The sequence below is a fragment of the Juglans microcarpa x Juglans regia genome, chromosome 4D (assembly GCF_004785595.1).
Source record: "Juglans microcarpa x Juglans regia isolate MS1-56 chromosome 4D, Jm3101_v1.0, whole genome shotgun sequence".
Classification (NCBI taxonomy): Eukaryota; Viridiplantae; Streptophyta; class Magnoliopsida; order Fagales; family Juglandaceae; genus Juglans; species Juglans microcarpa x Juglans regia.
Genome location: NC_054600.1, coordinates 4,058,384 through 4,077,148, shown reverse-complemented (window position 1 = coordinate 4,077,148; position 18,765 = coordinate 4,058,384). Strand labels below are relative to the sequence as shown.

At 34.9% G+C, this 18,765-nt stretch overlaps 2 protein-coding genes across 2 annotated transcripts; one reads left to right on the top strand and one right to left on the bottom strand.

The window, feature by feature from the left end:
* Positions 1-572: 572 nt before the first annotated feature.
* Positions 573-2,270, top strand: LOC121259651. Its single transcript, XM_041161309.1, has 2 exons — positions 573-1,591; positions 1,712-2,270. The coding sequence occupies exon 1, from the start codon at positions 765-767 to the stop codon at positions 1,542-1,544; it is 780 nt and encodes a 259-aa protein (XP_041017243.1). The 5' UTR covers positions 573-764; the 3' UTR covers positions 1,545-1,591; positions 1,712-2,270.
* A 3,367-nt stretch (positions 2,271-5,637) lies between these two features.
* Positions 5,638-17,108, bottom strand: LOC121259612 (pectinesterase-like). Its single transcript, XM_041161247.1, has 3 exons — positions 17,091-17,108; positions 6,506-7,466; positions 5,638-6,368 (listed from the first exon to the last, which is right to left on the bottom strand). Exons 1-3 carry the CDS (start codon positions 17,106-17,108, stop codon positions 5,638-5,640), a joined length of 1,710 nt encoding a protein of 569 aa, XP_041017181.1.
* Between the last annotated feature and the right edge of the window lie 1,657 nt (positions 17,109-18,765).

Below are 18,765 nucleotides of genomic sequence, written 5' to 3'. Positions count from 1 at the left end.
TTCGGAAGTCATTTCAAGTCATCTCAACTCATCTCACTACTATTTATTACTATTCATCAACTTTAACTCATAAATTTTATTACTATTTATAATCCATCTCATTACTATTCACAACTCATTTCAATTCATCTTCGAATCCAAACGATAACTAAGTGTACATTCTATTTAATCATTTGGTGCGCACCATTTTATTTAACCGTTTATTCTTTCGTTTGGCACACGCCATGTGCACCGTTTTATTTAACCCGTCGGCAGCCACATGGATCTCGTGCCCAAAGGGTGCACGAAATTGCCTACCTTTAACTTTTTCTATCAACAAAAGAATCTATTAGATGGAGTTTGTGGTTTCTAATGGATAATTAAAAAATAAATAAAAGGGCTTCTAACTACTTGTCTACATCGCACATTATATTTATTTTATTTATTTATTTATTTATTCCTGCTAAATTCTACTCATTATTTTTATCTTACATATTTGTTAAGAAAAAACAAATAATATCAAAAAACAAAATCAGGTATATGAATAATTTTTTTAAATAAATAATGGAAAAAGCGGTGTCGTATATTAAATCCCTACTAAACAAACTAACAAAGCCCGCCCGGTCATCGTCGTCCTCGTTTTCATCTCTTTCGAGCCCTCTCTCCCTCCCTCTTTCTCCACTCTGCAACCCTAACCCTAAAGACATCTTTAATAAATAACGAATATAATCGAATCAGATTCTAACCTCCTTCCCTCCCTCCTCTCTCTCTACCTCTCTCACCAAATGAACCTTCAAACCACCAAAGAATCTGCAACGAATCACAATACCACCACCACTACCAACAGCAACAGAAGCAGAAGAAAAGACGCATCAGAGTGCAGCAACTGTGGGACCCCCAAGGGTGGGTCCGGGTGTTGGCCCATCCTCCACCACGTCCGTCTTCGCGGCATCGACCGCCTGCTCTGCACCTCCTGCGTCCTCCGCCTCCACCCTTCCTCCTTCTGCCCACTCTGCTTCCATTTTTTCGACCACAACCTTCTCAATTCCCATTCTAGCCTGAAGAATCCCTCTAATCGCCCCACTGTCCCTTGCTCCAAATGCTCCTCCCTCACCCACTCCCACTGCCTCCCTGCCTCTCATTCTTCTTCTTATCTCTGCCCGCCTTGCTCCAATCCCAAATTCTCCTTCTTCCACCTCGAAGAAACGCACCGTTCCGTCGACAGGAAGCTGGCAACCGTCCTGCTCTGCGCTTCAAGGATCGCCTCCGCTTCCATGAGCAAGGCGGTGATTGTGGCCCGCGCTGACGCCGAGAGGAAGGTCAGGGAGGCCGCTGTGGCAAAGAAGCGGGCTCGCGAGGCGCTGGAGCACTTGGTCATGGTGGAGGCCAGGGAGAAAAGCAGCCGGAAGAAGGTCGAAAGTAGAGAGAACGGCAATGTTATGGTGGGGAGTGGGGAAGAGAAGAAGAAAGTGGAGGTGGTTGAGTCAATGCGAAGTAATGGGAATCAGAAGGAGAACGTGAATATGCGCGCCAGTGTGAAGGAAGAGAGAGACCATGCAAAATAGTGACGGCAAGATTGCAACAGTAGCAAGCCCAATAATGAGAAATTGAGGTAAGATGACACAAGGTTGACGGAGGATTGTATTGTCAGTTTTTCCATTTGCATTGAATTTCCTGTATTGGGTTGCCATTGTTGACTCTACCTACCCCTTTCTTTGGTTATGAATTGCAGTTTTGCATTGGGAGCTCGACCAATGATTCGAAGGAATAGGAATTGTCAGCTGTTCATGGGATTTGTAAGTGAATTAGTTGTTTCCGTCTGCCGGAGCTTGTTTCATTCTCTTGATTCATTCATTTCGTTGCTTCAATGTACTTGTAGTAACTGAATAGGCTGTTCTTGTACCCGGTGAGAGAGTGCAGAGATAAATTATCTAATCTCTTCTTCTTTTATTATGGGTAAAATGACGCAATGCAATTCTTTTGTAGTCAAACAGTGGCATCGTATTTACTTGTAAATTAGTAGTCCACATGCTTGCTTATGTGAGTATTTGGGATATTGATCTCAATGATTAGACAGCTACAGAGAATTTGCTTAATTTTTTTTATTGATCTGGGCGTCGTGCTAAGCAGCCATGGCTGGAGTCCCATGTTTTTTTACATCTTTGAAATCTTACACGCTGAAAATGCCTCTTGCTGTTGCTTGTGAAGGTTTCAGAAACTCTTTTGAAATTTATCATAGTTCATGGTTGTGCTTTTGTACTAAACAAATAAATTCCTGTCTGTTCCGGACTTCTTGTTGAATTTTTCCCATTTTGTTATTTAGTTTACTGGACCAGTATGCAGTGGTTTATTGTTGGAAGAGTATAGCTGACTAAAGTGCAGGAAGGGATGGATGCTGGTTGCGATTTGGCATCCATGACACTTTACATTCTCCAATTAATGGATGCTTTAAAACTATTAAAACCAACATGTTTGTGGGAGCTCCATCCACCCTTTGTCTTTTAAAAGCAGCAAGTGATGGAAATTCAAAGGGCATGCAGTGGTTTGAAGCTAATAAACACTCTTTATAACATTTATCCCTGTTTTTCTCTGGTGTGGTGTGTTATTTTTCTCTGGAGAAACTAAATAATAAAGTGCTGCGGTTTCTTGATCTCATGAGTTTCATGCTGATCAGCAGATATTGCTTGGGTTCGGATAGCTGTTCCTTTATTCTCATGTCATTAAAGAGGAGGATTTCTTGACAGATCAGCACTGAAAACTGTTGAATTCCTATTCTACTGCAGATTAGGATCTCTTGAGGGCCTTTTTCCTTAAAGACATGAGTGAAATGAAGCCATTGCCTTCGGACTAAGGATCTTGTGTGGATCTTTTCCTTTAAGAAGATCAAGTGGGATGACACAACTGCTTCTCGGTCGTCGACTTTTTTATGTCACGAAACATCAATGGGCGACTCGTTCGAACTTGTGAAAATTGGAAAGAATTTTGCATGGTTAATCGCCGCCTAAGATAATGAACCGTTAAACATGTTTAATTCCAAGAGGAGAGCGAAATTAAGGATACCATTTTTCACTTGACATGGGAGCAAACATGTTTTAAGGATCCAGGACATGATGGTGTGACTGTCCTCTTCTATAAGAACTACACTTACTACCACATCATCTTTGACAGTTTGGAAAACTTGTTCAAGAATTGTCATGATCTCCTCAAGGCAGAGCTTAACCAGACCATTAATGTTGCTTTGATCCCGTGATTTTCGCACCACAATCACCATGAAGTAATTATATATATATATACAGTTCCTCTTTGGAGTTTGGTTCACTACTTGGTGGGAAAATCTAGAAGTTCGAGTTTTCCTACCCTATCTAGGCTACTCACTTTCAGGGTCATTTTCTTGCCCATGGTTTTTGCATGAACTGGCTTGGGGTGAGACAAAATATAAAATTTTATTATCATCTCATCTCATAATTAATCATCGTGTATTCGACAATCCACAATTTTTGCACTGAGAGAGGGTGAGGGCCAGAGAGAGAGAGAGAGAGAGAGAGAGAGAGAGAGAGAGAGGGGCTCCGGGAAAGGAAAAGGAAAAGGGAGGTAGAGAGGGAGGGCTCAACGGAAATTTTATTTTTTTCAGCATGTTTATCAACTGTTATGCAGGCATATGGGTTGAGAAGTGGGAGCCCTACATTGCAAACATTTATTAGAGGGCTGTTATTTGAGAGAAATCAAACCGACTGGTGGGAAGATTTTCTCATATATATAATATATATATATATATATGTATGAAATAAACAAAAATTGTATTCAGAATTTCACAAACAATTAATTTTACTAAAAAAAATCTTAATTTCTTAAAATTCAGAAAATTAAAAAAAGAAAGGTCCAACCATGATGGGTGGATCCATACACTTCCTGAACAGCAGATCAGGGGGAGACCCTCCCTACCACCCCGCTCCACCCCATTTTTAGTTTCTTTTTTTTTTAATTATATATTTTTTAATTTTAATAATATTTTTTATCATTAAATTCTTTGGTTTTTTATTAGTATATCAATTTTTTGGTTTTTTCTAAAAGTTTATATTGTATTGTCTTTATTTTTTAGTTGTGTTTTTTCTAAATTTTTTTTTTTCCGGTTCTTAGATGATTTTATATTATTATTATTATTATTTTCTTTTACAAATGATGCATGCGTGACCTGTCAAGTGACAGATGTCAAATACTAATAGGTGCGGATACTGCATCTCTAACGCTTTTTTAAATAAATTTTTGCAAAGGAAATAATTAATATCAATCTTATATGCAAAGAGAGCAAAATTAATGCTCAATTAGAAAGTACTATAATGATTAGATTGATGAATTATAGAAAAAACTTTTTTTTTTCCTTATTACAAATATATAAAATAGTTACAACATACAAGAGATAATAGGGTAGAAAGCCCGACATTCATCCCTAAACAGCTAGTACAACACAAGAAGAAGAAAAAGAAAAAAGATATGGGGTCAATGACTTGACCTCCACCTATTTCTTACAAGGAAAATGCCTCTAAAGTGGTTTTGATATAATCCAATAAACAAACTATAATACTACAACCATAAGCTGCAATGAATGAATCTGTGCTACATGTCATTGGTCTGGACCAGCTAAAGAAGACTTTTACTACTTTTTCCCACGATCATTAGTTAGGATGAACAATAACATGATAGAAAGGTAGCAAGCGGAAGAAGTGTTGAATCGCCACCAGGCAACTACTAGGAACTGTGGTTGTGCATGAAGACCACGTGCCATACTAGGAGAGTGAAGGTTAATCGAATCTAAGAGATTCAAAGCCGCTGATCTCAAAAATGATGCGTGTGGCAGTGACTGACTCTCCCTAGTGCGGCATCGCGTGAGATCCATATGCGGTTTGGGCCACATGTGAGATGCATTTGCCACTTTTTTCAGTGATCTACTTCGATCGATGGCTAGGGATTGGTCTTGCGGTGTGGTGTGTGGCGGTTGTGAATGGCTGAAAAATAATAGATCAGAACTTCTCTATGCTACGGTCGGAGAAAGAAGGAAAAAAAAAAAAAAAATGAAGTGGATAGAGCCGAAACTCCAACCACCCTCTGGACGGAGAAGGTAAGATTTTTGGAGAGAGCGTTTTCGCTCAAGAGAGAGAACGATTTTAGGTGGGTTTAGGTAACTGTTAGGGAAAACTTGATGAGGAAGTCATTTTTATATTTAAACCTTATAAACGAAATAGTACTAATAATAATGAAAAAAAAATTGCTTTAACTAATCACTTTACTAGTAAACGTGTGTACAGGGTGTACATATGGATCATGTGCCTCATGAATTAAGAAGATTTTGTCACCACGCTGCATGCATGCTTAATTTCCTATGATCTTCCAAGCCCAAATTGGCCTTCTTCCCGCTAAATTACAGGGATCTAGCATTCAACGTTGCGTGCGTGCGTGCGTGCATGCTCAGAGTTTAGAAAAGTTTCTAAACAAGATAAAATCGACGCCTATGAATGCATGCATGCAACGTCTGTCTTAGATCTCTTCAGTGATCCCAGCTTCTCATTCTTTCTTCCTCGATTTCCTTCTGGCAGAAGAAAAGCATGTTACGACGTAGGCTTTTCTAAAATGGAGCCAACTCCTATATATAATTTGTTTGTTTCAGGAAAAAAACCCCTCCTGGAAGGGGACAACAGTGCCTTGCAGCCAGTTCTGTGCTTGAATGAATCTCCCAGCCGTGTAGCGCAGTACATAATCTCTTTTGGAGATGAAAGCATAACCCGGCCAATTTACTCTCATTTTGGTCTGAGCTCCAGGTCCCCTGTTTCCATACTCAACAAAGGTCACGTGTTCAGTTGCATGGTTACGATCATCCGGGCTGCCATACCATCCTTCTGGGCGTATTAAATCCCCCAAGCTTGATTCCATTACGATTGTTCTTGAATATTTCTTCGCCGCCATGCCCAAGTAAGTAGTGGCACTTTGCACTTTTGGTGTTTGATCGGTGTCATCATGATTATTATTAGATTTGTCTCGGTAGATATTGCAGCCATGTATGACAAAACCAGTGCTTTCACGCCTATCACTCCTGGCTTGCGAAGCTATTATGCTTGCTTTCCCATTTAGATTTGACTCTGTCACAATGATGTCGGAGTGCTGGATTACTAGTGCAGCGTCGCCGCTGACGATGTTTGTGGCACCATAGATTTCACAGTTTCTGAAAAACTGGCGATGGGCTAATGCAAAGATGCTTGATGTTGTGCCAATTATTCTGCAGTTGAAGAAGGCTGCTTTATCGGACAGGACTTTGACAGCCGCTGCTGTATATCCTCCATATTGAGTGGGGACTGTGATCCCAATATCCTTGCAGAAAAATCCATCGCCAATTACCGCTGGCATTGAGAGGAGATAGAAAATAATTATGCGACGTCAATCAATGACAAAATAAGGCATTCTTGCTACTTCAAAACAGTTTAATATTTTGTTAAAAGTAAGCAAGGAGAAAAAGATCAGTAGCTGAGGAACTCACACAAAGTAGCTCTCCGATATGCAGTTCCATCCATGAAATATCCGGCGATGATCGTTTTATTCAACCCGTCACCGTACATGAATATATTGGTCATATTCTTGGCAATGATTACGTTCTCATAGTAGACCCCATGTTTTACATAGATGAGATATCTTCCCTTGTGGCCATTTGGGTATGATTGGATAGCAGCAAAAATGGTGGTATATTGCCCACTTCCGTCTTGAGCCACAACTGCATTGGGTGCCTGACCATCCAGCTTCCAGAACGAGTGGTACTGCAACATGAGTTTGCGGTCACCTGCCAAGATCATCTGTGCTGGATATCCATCATATAGCCCACCCTGTAATTCATTTGTGCTTCTTCGAGGTGGGACTAAAGACTCGGCTTCTTTGTCATCGTTTTCAGAATGCTCGTAAATTATAGCCAAGGCATTGCTTGAAAGCTCACTCGACCTCTGCAGAACTCCGTCCATATTGTATGTGGATTCAAACTCTTTAAATCCTTCACGACACGTTCTTTGGTATGTAATGACAGCGCTTAAGCTGCTCCTAGCATCAACCGAGTCGTTATAAAACAACTTCGGTGTAGAATTTACCAACATATTCACGGATTCAAGTTCCTTCGTGCACAAGTCCAGCAACTCCATGCAATCTTGAAGCGCCATGAGTTCACCCTCATCTGAAAGCGTGCCACCTTCAACTTTCAGCTTCTCCATCGCAAGTGCCATTTCTGAAACAGTAGCATTGACTGCAGCTTTGAAATAAACTATCACTTCGGATTCTTTGCCAACTGGTTTTAGGCTGGAAATACAAGATTCCTTGTAATCAGTTTGGGCACAAATGGCATCGAGAGTTGTATTATTGTTCCAAGTCCCCACGCCTACTGTGGTGTTATCTATTCCAGCAACAACGCCAATGACAACGGCTGCAATCACTACGAGTGAGACCCCCAACACAACCATGTTCCCCAGAATGTCATCCTCCCTATCCTCCTGGTCATAACGTGCCATTAAAGATCAAGAAAACCAAAAAATTCTCTCTATATTTTTTCTCTTTCTTCGCTACTTTTCTGATCTAACAAGTTAAGGATCGATGAATGCAGATAGAGAGCGTCTCAAAAATAGGGTAATGCAGCATTTTGTATATATGCATCGGTGGAGGTTAGAACAAGCATAAGTATCGCGTTTGGGGCCTCAGAAGTGAAACGAACATCATGGCTGTTGCCAACAGTATGGTTTTTTTTCATACCAGTAATTGCACTCTAATTAAATTACATCTACATTCCTATTTTTAGTTTTGAGATCAGCATGCAGTACTAGCTGCGTTATTTCCTCAATGATTGGGGCCTCCTCCATGTAGTAGATGACATGCATCCTAGTTGGCATATTAATGAGCATCTCATGATCTGCGAACAATATCTGTGTTACTGATCTAACAGCATTTATAAATTATCCAACATAAAAGACAGCTTTTAACTGATCTCCTGCAAGTTGGGTTGGCCGGTTTGCTCTGTGCGTGTCATATATTATATTGTGCTTTTCCTTTTTTTTTTATTTTCCTTACCGTTTTCTCAGTTCTTGCTCAGACAACTGTGCCTCCTATTTTTATACATGCAAATGAGAGTAATTTAAGATATTTTTTTATTCGTATGTACAACGTTAACAGGCCAGTAGGGTTTTTCATACCCATGCAGCTAATTTTAGTTTTGAGCTAATTATATATATATATAGCTGCATGCGTTATAATTTCCTCAATTTTTGTGGCCTCCGATCGACAATATTCCTAGTTGGCATCATGATAATCTCATATAATTAATTTGTTCCTCTCAATAATCTACGTACAGTATAAACAAACATATATATATATATATATAATACAAAACATTTCTACCGATAGTGTTATTATTATTATTACTTTGTGATTAAATAAGTATTTTTTAATGATATTGTGAATTTTTTTTAATTTTTTTAAGAATATAAAAAAAAATACAAAAAAAAAAAAGATAAAAAAATAAAATAAAAAGAGGCATTTAGCGAGAAGTGTCGGAAGCAACTATCGGTACGTGCATGCAGGCTCTAGCACTGCCCTATAAAAAAAAAAAAAAACATGACCTTATCTGAACTGATGATCTCAAGGGTTAAATATTTGATGTACTTTATGCATGGTTGAAATTCATGCCATGCCCGAGTACGTCGTTATATATCAAATTAATTTTTATCATCTTATATATAAAATACATGATGATTTAGAAGAACATATGATATAACTCAAATGAAATAAAACATCCATAACATGCCTTCGCTACGCTACGATCGATCATATTCGTATAACATGGTACAAAAAATGTTTGTTTGTGATCAAAACATAAAAGGTTTTGCTACGGTATGTTAACACACCGCTTATAATTTTTTTAAAAAAAATCAAAACACCAATAATTTTTTAGTATAATTGATTCGGTATGTGCATGACTAGTAGGCATGTCATGTAAAAAATAACGCTTACAAATATATTTTCTCAAACAGAAAACTAAAGATATCCTTCCGAGGTTTGATGGTTAGCATTGGTTGAATATGTTTTTGCTTGCAATTCTTGGCAATATATAATATTAATAGTGTGATATATATATATATATATATATATAGCGGTTGATCATGTGGCCGGGTATATATATATATACATGCAATATGATAGATATAAAAGATTTAAAAACAAAAAAGAAAAAAAGAAAAGAAAAAAGTGAGAGATGGTATATATATATGATACGATATTAAGTACTATATCTTGACAATTAGATTTTTTGAAGTAAGGAGGTAATAAATTACTTTAAATTGAAAGACTAGAGTGCGTTTGGATATTGAAGTGAGTTGAGTTGAGTTAATAAAATATTATTAGAATATTATTTATTATTATTATTATTGTTTTGGAATTTAAAAAGGTTGAATTGTTTATTATATTTTGTGTTGGGATTTGAAAAAGTTATAATGATGAGTTGAGATGAATTGTGTTTCCAAACGAAGCCTAAATTGTGATAACTTTGATGGTTGTAGATTCGTACGAAAGAGTACGCGGTACCGGAAGTTTTGAGGGCAATGTATAATTTTTTGAAAAGAAAACGTGTGTATTTCCTTTTTATAGTACTCACTATATTCTCATTTTTTGCTAACATTTTTGCCTTAATTTCTCACAGGTTTTCACATTTATATATGCTCGGGTCTCTATAGTCTATTCGCAAGATTCTCAACGCTACGTCGTATCACATTTGCCTTATATAGACCTTTAGAATTAACAAGCACAAAAATAGTTAATATATTATATATTTTCCTTTACAAGTTATGGTTTTTAATAGTTTTTATTAAAGAAATATAATTATGTTGGATGGAAACATGTTGTTACTCCTTTTGATCCTAGTGTTCATTTATTTTCTATTGAGAATGATGATGATGTGATTAATCAAAAAGAATACACTAGCATGATTGAGAATTTACGTTATGCGACTGATTATACTAGACCTAACATTGCTTAATTATGTGGTAGAAGTACTTAGTAGATTTACCACCAAGCCTGTAAGAGATCATTGGTATGCAATGGATCGGATACTGAAGTATTTATCTGATACAAAACATTATGGTTTGTTTTATAGAAAATATATATCCTACTGTGCTTGAAGACTTTAATGATGCCGATTGTAATATCTTGTTAGGTGATTCTCTTTCAACTGCTGGGTATATTTTTACCTTAGGTAGTTGTGCATGTTGGAAGTCTAAAAAACAAACGATTATTGCTAACTCAACTATGGAAGTCGAGCGTCTAGTTTTAACTTCAGCAAATGAGGAAGCAAACTGGTTGAGAGATTTATTACATGAGAATCTTTTATGAGAAAAACCAATTCTATCCACATTAATTTATTGACTATTGGTAGAGTACAACACCGTTATTAAAACGGTAAATCCAAATCCATAAAAAGAATACATATATAGTATTGTGAGACCAATTTGACTGCTGGTGTTATTAATATGAATTATGTTAAGTCTTATGATAATCTTGCAAATCCACTACCTAAGGCTTTGACAAGAGAAAAGGTTTAGAATATATCGAGGGAAATGAATTCTATATTTAATTCCCGTGGTAGAGTTGGACAAGCCCCGACAGTCAACCAAACAAAAAAGAATGTAAAATATTCCCCTTATTATTTTCAAAGCCCCAAGTTTGCTCACATGAAAGATCATGCAAAAAACCACTTTGCTTCCAAAGTGGGTGCACCAGATATAAAAAAGTTGGTACCAACTCAAACAGATGCCACAGTTTTACACTCATGGTAAGGTCAGAACAAAACATAAACAGAATGTCATACCTAAAGTTTTTAGAGGTCACATCATATCATAACAGAGTATATAACAGATTCAGAACAGAATAGATTCAGATCATCTTGATATAATCATGCACAAATTTTCATATTCGCTCTTTTTGTACAAATCAGAAACAAAATACTAAAAATAGTTCATGTCTACACCAATCATGACAGAAAATAATTGAGGTTGTTTTTACGTTTTCTTTTCAGAACAAAACATGCATATTTTTCATAAAATCAACCTTAGTTTGTTCTTTTTATATAAAGTCTAGCATAGGATCCCCGCTTACTTGGACTTTTCAACTTTTCTAAATTTTTTCACAACAGTGCTAAATGAATATTGTCACCTAGAAAATAGACATGTATCTTACTTAAATCTCTAATTAAATGCATATTTTGATATTTAAGCCTAAAATACTAAAATAACCTATTTTTCCTAAAAATCTAAAATTGTCGTAATCTTAAAAATATCTTCACTCTCCAAAATAATCAATCTCTACTAAAATATCATCGACTAATACATCCAAGTCTGAATTATTTTATACCTTCAAACACCTAATTTCTCTTGATTTTATCACAATCATATCATAAAATATTAATCCTACGGTCAACATTTATTAACAGGGGTATTTACGTAACATGTTTTCTATGGGATTAAATCACAGACGTGCTAACTACTGAAGAGGCAAGGTGGACTTACGAGGGCAGTTATGCGACGTGGTTTGTCGCTATAGTTTCTAGCGAGGACTGGTGGCTGCTTTCCAGAACATGAAGAGAGAGAGAGAGAGAGAGAGAAAGAATGTGGTGAGAGAAAGAGAGATGGAGAGCGAGAGAGTGTGAGAATGAGAGAGAAAATGATAGAGGCTTAAGGTGCAACAGGTGACCAGTCGAGCAGTTGGTGGCAATGACTTATCAGTGCACCCTTGTGGTGGTTGCGTAGCTTAGGTAGAAACAATGACAGTGGGAGTATTTGCTATGTTTTCGTGTGGTGAAACAGAGGCTTTTGTGGTGGTTTACAAAGGGTGAGTAGTGGTGGTGCAAGGCAGTGACTTGGTGGTACAACTAGGTGGCTCATGGTCGAGTTGTGATGTCAGTTTTATGTGGAGAAAAGGCTCATAGTGTGGAGGTTCTACTGTGGAGGATGGACTGCGGCAATGGGGTCTTCTCATGATGCAGCGGCTTGTCCGACAATCCGACTCAGCACCGGCTCCGCTTTGACTCCGATTTGTCGGAGTCGGAGGTTTTTTCCTCTTGGAAGTCGGAGTCGGAGTCATTGATGAACCGACTCCGACTCCGCTCCGATCTGACTTCGACCCTACAACTCCGCCTCCGCCTCCGCCTCCGATTTTACACATATTTTATAAAAATATGTGTTTTTCTATATATGAATTATTTAAATTTTAGACAACTATATCTTATATAGTTAGTTAAACTCAATAATGTACTAGTTAAATAATATATTTATACTATAATATATAGACTAAATTGACTAATAATAGTTTAGTATATGACTATATGTAAATATCATACTATTACAAATTTACAATATTACTACCATGTAACACTAAATTACTAATGTATAAATATAATAGCATGTAATACTAATGTATATATAATATACTATAAACACTAAGATGCATAATAACATCAACATGTAATATTGTAATACTGATGGTAAACACTAATCTATAAATTTATAATAACATATAATACTAATGTATAATAACTAAAGTATTATTCATATAAATTACTAATAGTATTAATTACTATATATAAATTAGTAAACCACTTTAAGCCTATATATAAGTTACTATATAAATCACTATAGTATTAATTACTAATACTATATTACTATTTGATACTATTAACTATAGTGATATACTAGTATTAGACATTAGTGTACTAATACAATCAGTGATATAGTTAGTATAATATTTATACTAATACTATAATATAGTTATACTAAATTAAAATTACTATAGCAAATACTAATATATAATTATGCTAATCACTATAACTAATACTAATACTAATATAGACTATAGTTATAACTTATAGTATTATAACTATACTAAATCACTATAACTTATACTAATATAGTTATACTAAAATTTAAATCACTATAACTAATACTAATATAGTTATATTACTATAGGGTACTATTAACTATAGTGATATACTAGTATTAGTATACTAATACTATTAGTGATATAGTTAGTATAATATTTATACTAATACTATTATATAGTTATACTAAATTAAAATTACTATAGCAAAAGTTTAATCAAAAGTTAGTATGTTACTTGTTTTATTTAGTTGTATTTTTTGTTATAATCAAAAGTTTAATTAGTTTAGATTGTAATGTTGAGAAAATTGAAATTTGAAAGCCCACAATTTTTTTTTTTTTTAAAAAAAAAAAGTGGGTCAAATATGAAGTTAAAAAAGATAAAAAAAAAAAATCAAAAAATCCGACTCCGCTCCGACAAGTCGGAGCGGATTCTGTACGTATCGAAGTTGGAGTCGGAGGTCGGAGTTGGAGTCGGAGGTTGGGCCCTCCAACTCCAAAACAGTCGGTGCTCAGCCCTAGCGACAGCGGAGGAGGTTGTGTATGGGTAACAATGGCTAGAGATAGCAGTTCTAGGTTGAGGGTGAGAGTTGGCTTCACCATGGTTGAGTGTACTACGCGGCAGTGACTAGCTTGCTCTTGGGCATTTCCTGGATGTCGCGATGTGGGAAAGGGACATGCAAACTGATAGTGGTAGTTGACGACGCATGCAGAGGGGCTGACGTTCCCTGTAGTTGCTTTAGGTTGATGACTTGGGAAGGAATTCTGTTGTGGCTTGTAGCAAGGGAGGCCGATAGGTGATATGAGAGAAAGGTAGAGCGGCAACCCTAGATTTGATGGGGAGCTTTTACGCGCATGAGAGGGGTATATGCATGAGATGTCGAGTAGTTAGGCTTGGACTTTCAAAATAAATTCTTGGGCAACTACTAAATTAAAAAGGGCCCACTTGGTCTGTAAATTACTAAATGAGCCTTAACTCATTTATTGAGTCCAAAATCATCTGTTAAACTGACGAGCTTTAACGTAAAATTTTTTACTCTCAAACCTAATTAAACTACCAACTAACCAAAATGTATAGCTCGTGGGCTAATACAAAATTATCTGATCAATCTCAAATGAGTTTTTCGAAATATTGCTCTGTTAAACGTAATTTATGTCCAAAAATCCATATTCCATCAAAATAAAATTTGCCCGTAGCCTATTTAAAATTTCTTGTTAAATCTCAAGTGAGTTTCCTATACATACTAACCTAAAAAAATTTATAAAACTCGTGCTTGGCTTGGGCTTTATGTTGGGCCTGAGTGTTACACTAATAAAGCTCATATTAACACCTGGGTTACTATATGTGAGGAGTAATAATTCTTTATTTTTCTTAAACAATCATAATTCAAGTCTGAGACTACTACTGACTCTAGAGTAAAAGTTATTATTTCATTAAGTAGAAGTTTAATGCAGAACATACTTTCATGATGCATAATAATCATTCTTTATCTAAAATATCTGATCTCTTATTTTTATTATTAATAAATAGTGAGAGAATATTAATATTTATTAGTTATGTTTTTTTTAATATCATTACCGTTGCTTTTACTTTTTGGTGTCATTAACCTTTCCGTCAGTTTTTTTTTCTCTCTTGAATTTTGGAGTTAGACTTATACGATTTTTTTTTTTTTTAATGGAATTAAGTGTGTAACCATGCCCTTAATTTCTTACCAGCTCGTACGTTTATGGACCTCTTGCTAGCGGTTTTTAAATTCTTATCGTTTAGGACTTGTTTGGTTACATATATGAGATAAGATGAAAGTTAAAATTTAAATAAAATATTATTAAAAGAAAATTTTTAATACTAATTTTGTTTTAAAATTTAAAAATATTGAATTATTTATTATATTTTATATGAGAGTTTAAGAAAATTGTAATAATTAGACCGTTTGAACATGTTACAATGTTGTTCGAATGGGTATAAACCGTTCGAACATGGATTGATATTGTTCGAACAGTATTACTTTGTGTTTGGATTAAATACTTAGTAGTTCGAATAGAATAGTTCATGTTCAAACAAAATTGTTTCTATTCGAGCATCACAGTATATAATATAATTAGAACTTTCTATTTTATTTATATTCATTGTGTATTTATTTTATAAATAGTGAACTAATGGCATACATGAGAAGGAAATGTGGGAGAGAGGGTCAGCCTAGCGGTGAAGCTAGTGAGACGAGGAGGCCATTATTGATAGAGAGGGAAATCATTATAGAAGACTTTCACATTTTGTGTGGGATGGATGGAGCTTTTTCTCTATTATTAACGATAGAGGATGGAGCCCGATTTGTTAGTAGAGGGATGTGGCCTATCTAGACATGGTCAATGAGTTTTACTAGGCCATGGGTCAAATGGAGGCTGATGAGGAGTCATTCTCGTTGTTATTTGGGGAGTGAATATTACTATCTCAGCAGACATTATCGCTGATTTTCTTAGGATCCCATATGAGCTTGGTGTATACCCTGCACAAAACTAGTTGCAGGGACATATGGTGAAGATGGCAACAAGGATAAGGCTCCAGTAGATGATGGTCCCACACACGATGAGGTTCGCCAGTTGATGCATGATAATTCGGCTCCTCCATATAATGGCAGCAAGGTGAACAAACAGGTTGATTGTATTGTATTTTTTCGAATGCTGAATTTAAATGTCTTCCATAATATTGATCCGAGGAAATACAAGACTGACTTTGACATCAAATGGACTCGATTTATGTTATAGATAGCACGAGGAAAACCGATTAATCTGCCTTTATACTTCTTCATCTGAATCCGATATGAGTCATGGTATTCGAGTGGAGGTAGCTTACCGTATGCACTGATGATCTCTAACCTGCTAGTCCAATTGCGGTTAATGTGATAATGACATAGCGAAGGCATCTGTAGATCAGGCCGCTTAACAAAATCACCTTTAGCAAGAGCAAGGGCCACTTGAGGAAGGCTCGCATTAATGTTCCAGTGGCACAAGATAATGACGCGGAGCGTGATCTAATTTCTACTGATGCTAATGTTGATAGACATGTTGCAGGGGCTACTACCATGAAGATGCGATCCATGCTCAAGGAGCATCGCACACTTTTGATCCAGGACATAGAGAGAATCGTGGAGAGGATTGCTGTGGCCATCATCGTTCGGCTGCAAGAGATTTAGGGACGCATTACTGCTATCAAAGAAGACCTGGATAATCTTACACAATAATTTTATTTTTCATTTGACTTTTTATTTTGTATCGAACGCTGTCGATTTAATTATTATATCATTTTTATTTGTTATATATAGCTAGCATATTTCTTATCAAAAATCATTTTTCCTTATTTTACTTACCAATTCATGATAATATAGAAAATGACATTCTTTATAAGGTAGTTTTTTTTAATTGTAAATTCTTATTTACCATAATAAAAGCCGTTAATTAATTTTTAAATTAATTATATAAAATTCCTAGGATGGCATATATGATATAATTTAATTTACCACGAAAAATAATAAATCTGTACAGGTAGATTTTTCATCTTTTGAAAATGATAATTAATGGACTCAAATAATATTTATTTTTAAAATATTTGAATGCGTTTCAATAATTTCTATAATTAAGCTTATTTCAATTGTCTACGGCACCGTTCAAACGCCTATTATGAGCATTCGAACGATTTATAACTCTGTTCGAACATAAAAGTACCAACCATCCCCGCCAAATTTATTTATAACTTCCTACAAAAAAATTCGTTTAAATGATTAAATATAGTGTTCGAATGAGTTCTTACTTTCCCCGAGCACAATTGTGTATACGTTTTCACCACGACTATTATTTGAACAGTTATATCAACATTTGAGCGTGAATTAAAATATTGTTCGAACATGTATGAGATCATTCGAATAATAAAGCAGCATCCCCACCAAATTTATTTATAACTTCCCACCAAAATTTTAGTTCGAATGTAAATCTCTTGTTCGAACGGTTTCAACCTTTCCCCAGCACAATTGTATGTACTTTCCCGCTATGACTATTATTCGAACAGTTATGTAATCATTTGAATGTGAATTAAAATATTGTTCGAACATTTTTGTGAACGTTCAAGCGGTTTTTTTAGACACTATATTTCGTCTCAAAAAGTCTAGTTCGAACAGATATTTCTTTGTTCAAACACATTAAAAATCACTTCCATGTTTTGAGATAAAATTTAATTTTCATCCCAAATAAATACTTTTAGAGACGAAATTTAATTCATCCCTAAAAGATTTCAGCTTCGTTTGGAAGTCAAATTCCTTTCAACTCATTTTAACTCATTATTATAATTTTTTCAAATTTTAATACAAAATATAATAAACAATTCAACTTTTTCAAATCCCAAAATAATAATAATATTAAAAAATAATATTCTAATAATATTTTATCATCTCAACTCAACTCAACTCAACTCAATTCAACATCCAAACGCAGCCTTCATCTCTAAAGATCAAATTTCTTATAGTGTGGTTTGTGAAAACAAACGAGATCTAGTGCTTTTATGCCACACATGTTTGCCCACTTGGTGTGTCTAGTGCAAATTACATTTTTTTTTTTGCTTTTAAATATTTTTTAAACATCTTTAAATATATTTTTTTAAAAAAATCAATATATTAATAATCACTTCCTTAATTTTTTTAAAAAAATACATGAGCGGACAAATTAAAGTGGCAAACTTAAGTAGCATGGTTCATTTTCCTAATGGATATTTAAATAAAACGTCTACTATTCATTATATTACTTTAGAAAATGATACTGTGCTCCTGAGTTTACCCCCTCAATTTGACCGCTCATATATATTTTTTTGAATATTTTTTTACTTAATGGTTAAGGAAGTGACTCAGAAATACCAACATTATAACTTAACAATAATAAAATTTGAATTTTGAAATAAATTCTAAATGGGTTGATTTCGTGTTAAGCATGTTGACCCTTTATTAACCTATTTATAAATTGTGTATTTACGAGTCAACCTTTTTTTACCTGAACCTGTTAACATCAAACCCAAACCTGTTAATTTCGTATCGTGTTCGTGTTGGATTCACAGGTCGTATCACATATTGTCACATTTAAATAGAACACTCAGTCATAAGGGTATAGATGTACATAATGCAGCACAAGGAAAAATACTATTCATTTACTATTCATTAACCGATAGCAGAAGATAAGAGATAAACAAAGAACAACGTACTGAGGGACACAACTGTAATTACATTTAATCATACAGGGGCATAAGCAAAATAAAAAGTGTCAAACAAAATTACTGTTCATTCATATTCATACACCGATAGCTACTTTTATAGTTTAAGATTAGAGATATTTAGCTTATACGATCGTTACACATTAAACCCATTATAGGCAAAAATCTCCATGGTTAACTATTTAGTGGATTGAACATTGACCAAGTATAGTCTCGTTTATTTTCACAATTACTCTAAACTCATTTCATCTAATCATTACAATTTTTTCAATTTCTCATATAAAATAAAATAAACAATTCAATTTTTTCAAATTTTAAAATAAAAATAATATTAAAAAGTATTATAATAATATTTTATTCAATTTTTAACTTTAATTTTAATTCATCTCATCTTATCTGCGAAAAAAAATCGTAATAGCATGAGCATGGCATACACCTACTGTGATACCCCATATGATATAGATAAGGGTGGATGATGTATGAGATCTCACATTACTTAGGAATGAGAAGTTATTGCTCTTTATAAGGTTCTAATGAGGTTCTAATTGTATTATTAACTAATCATTTTAGAATATAGGCCATGTGATTTGAATCTTCTAT

Coding starts and splice junctions, on each gene's coding strand:
- LOC121259651 (XM_041161309.1), top strand. CDS start 765: ATGAACCTTCAAACCACCAAAGAATCTGCAACGAATCACAATACCACC.
- LOC121259612 (XM_041161247.1), bottom strand. Junction 6,369..6,505: donor ATATCGGAGAGCTACTTTGT/GTGAGTTCCTCA, acceptor TCTCAATGCCAG/CGGTAATTGGCGATGGATTT.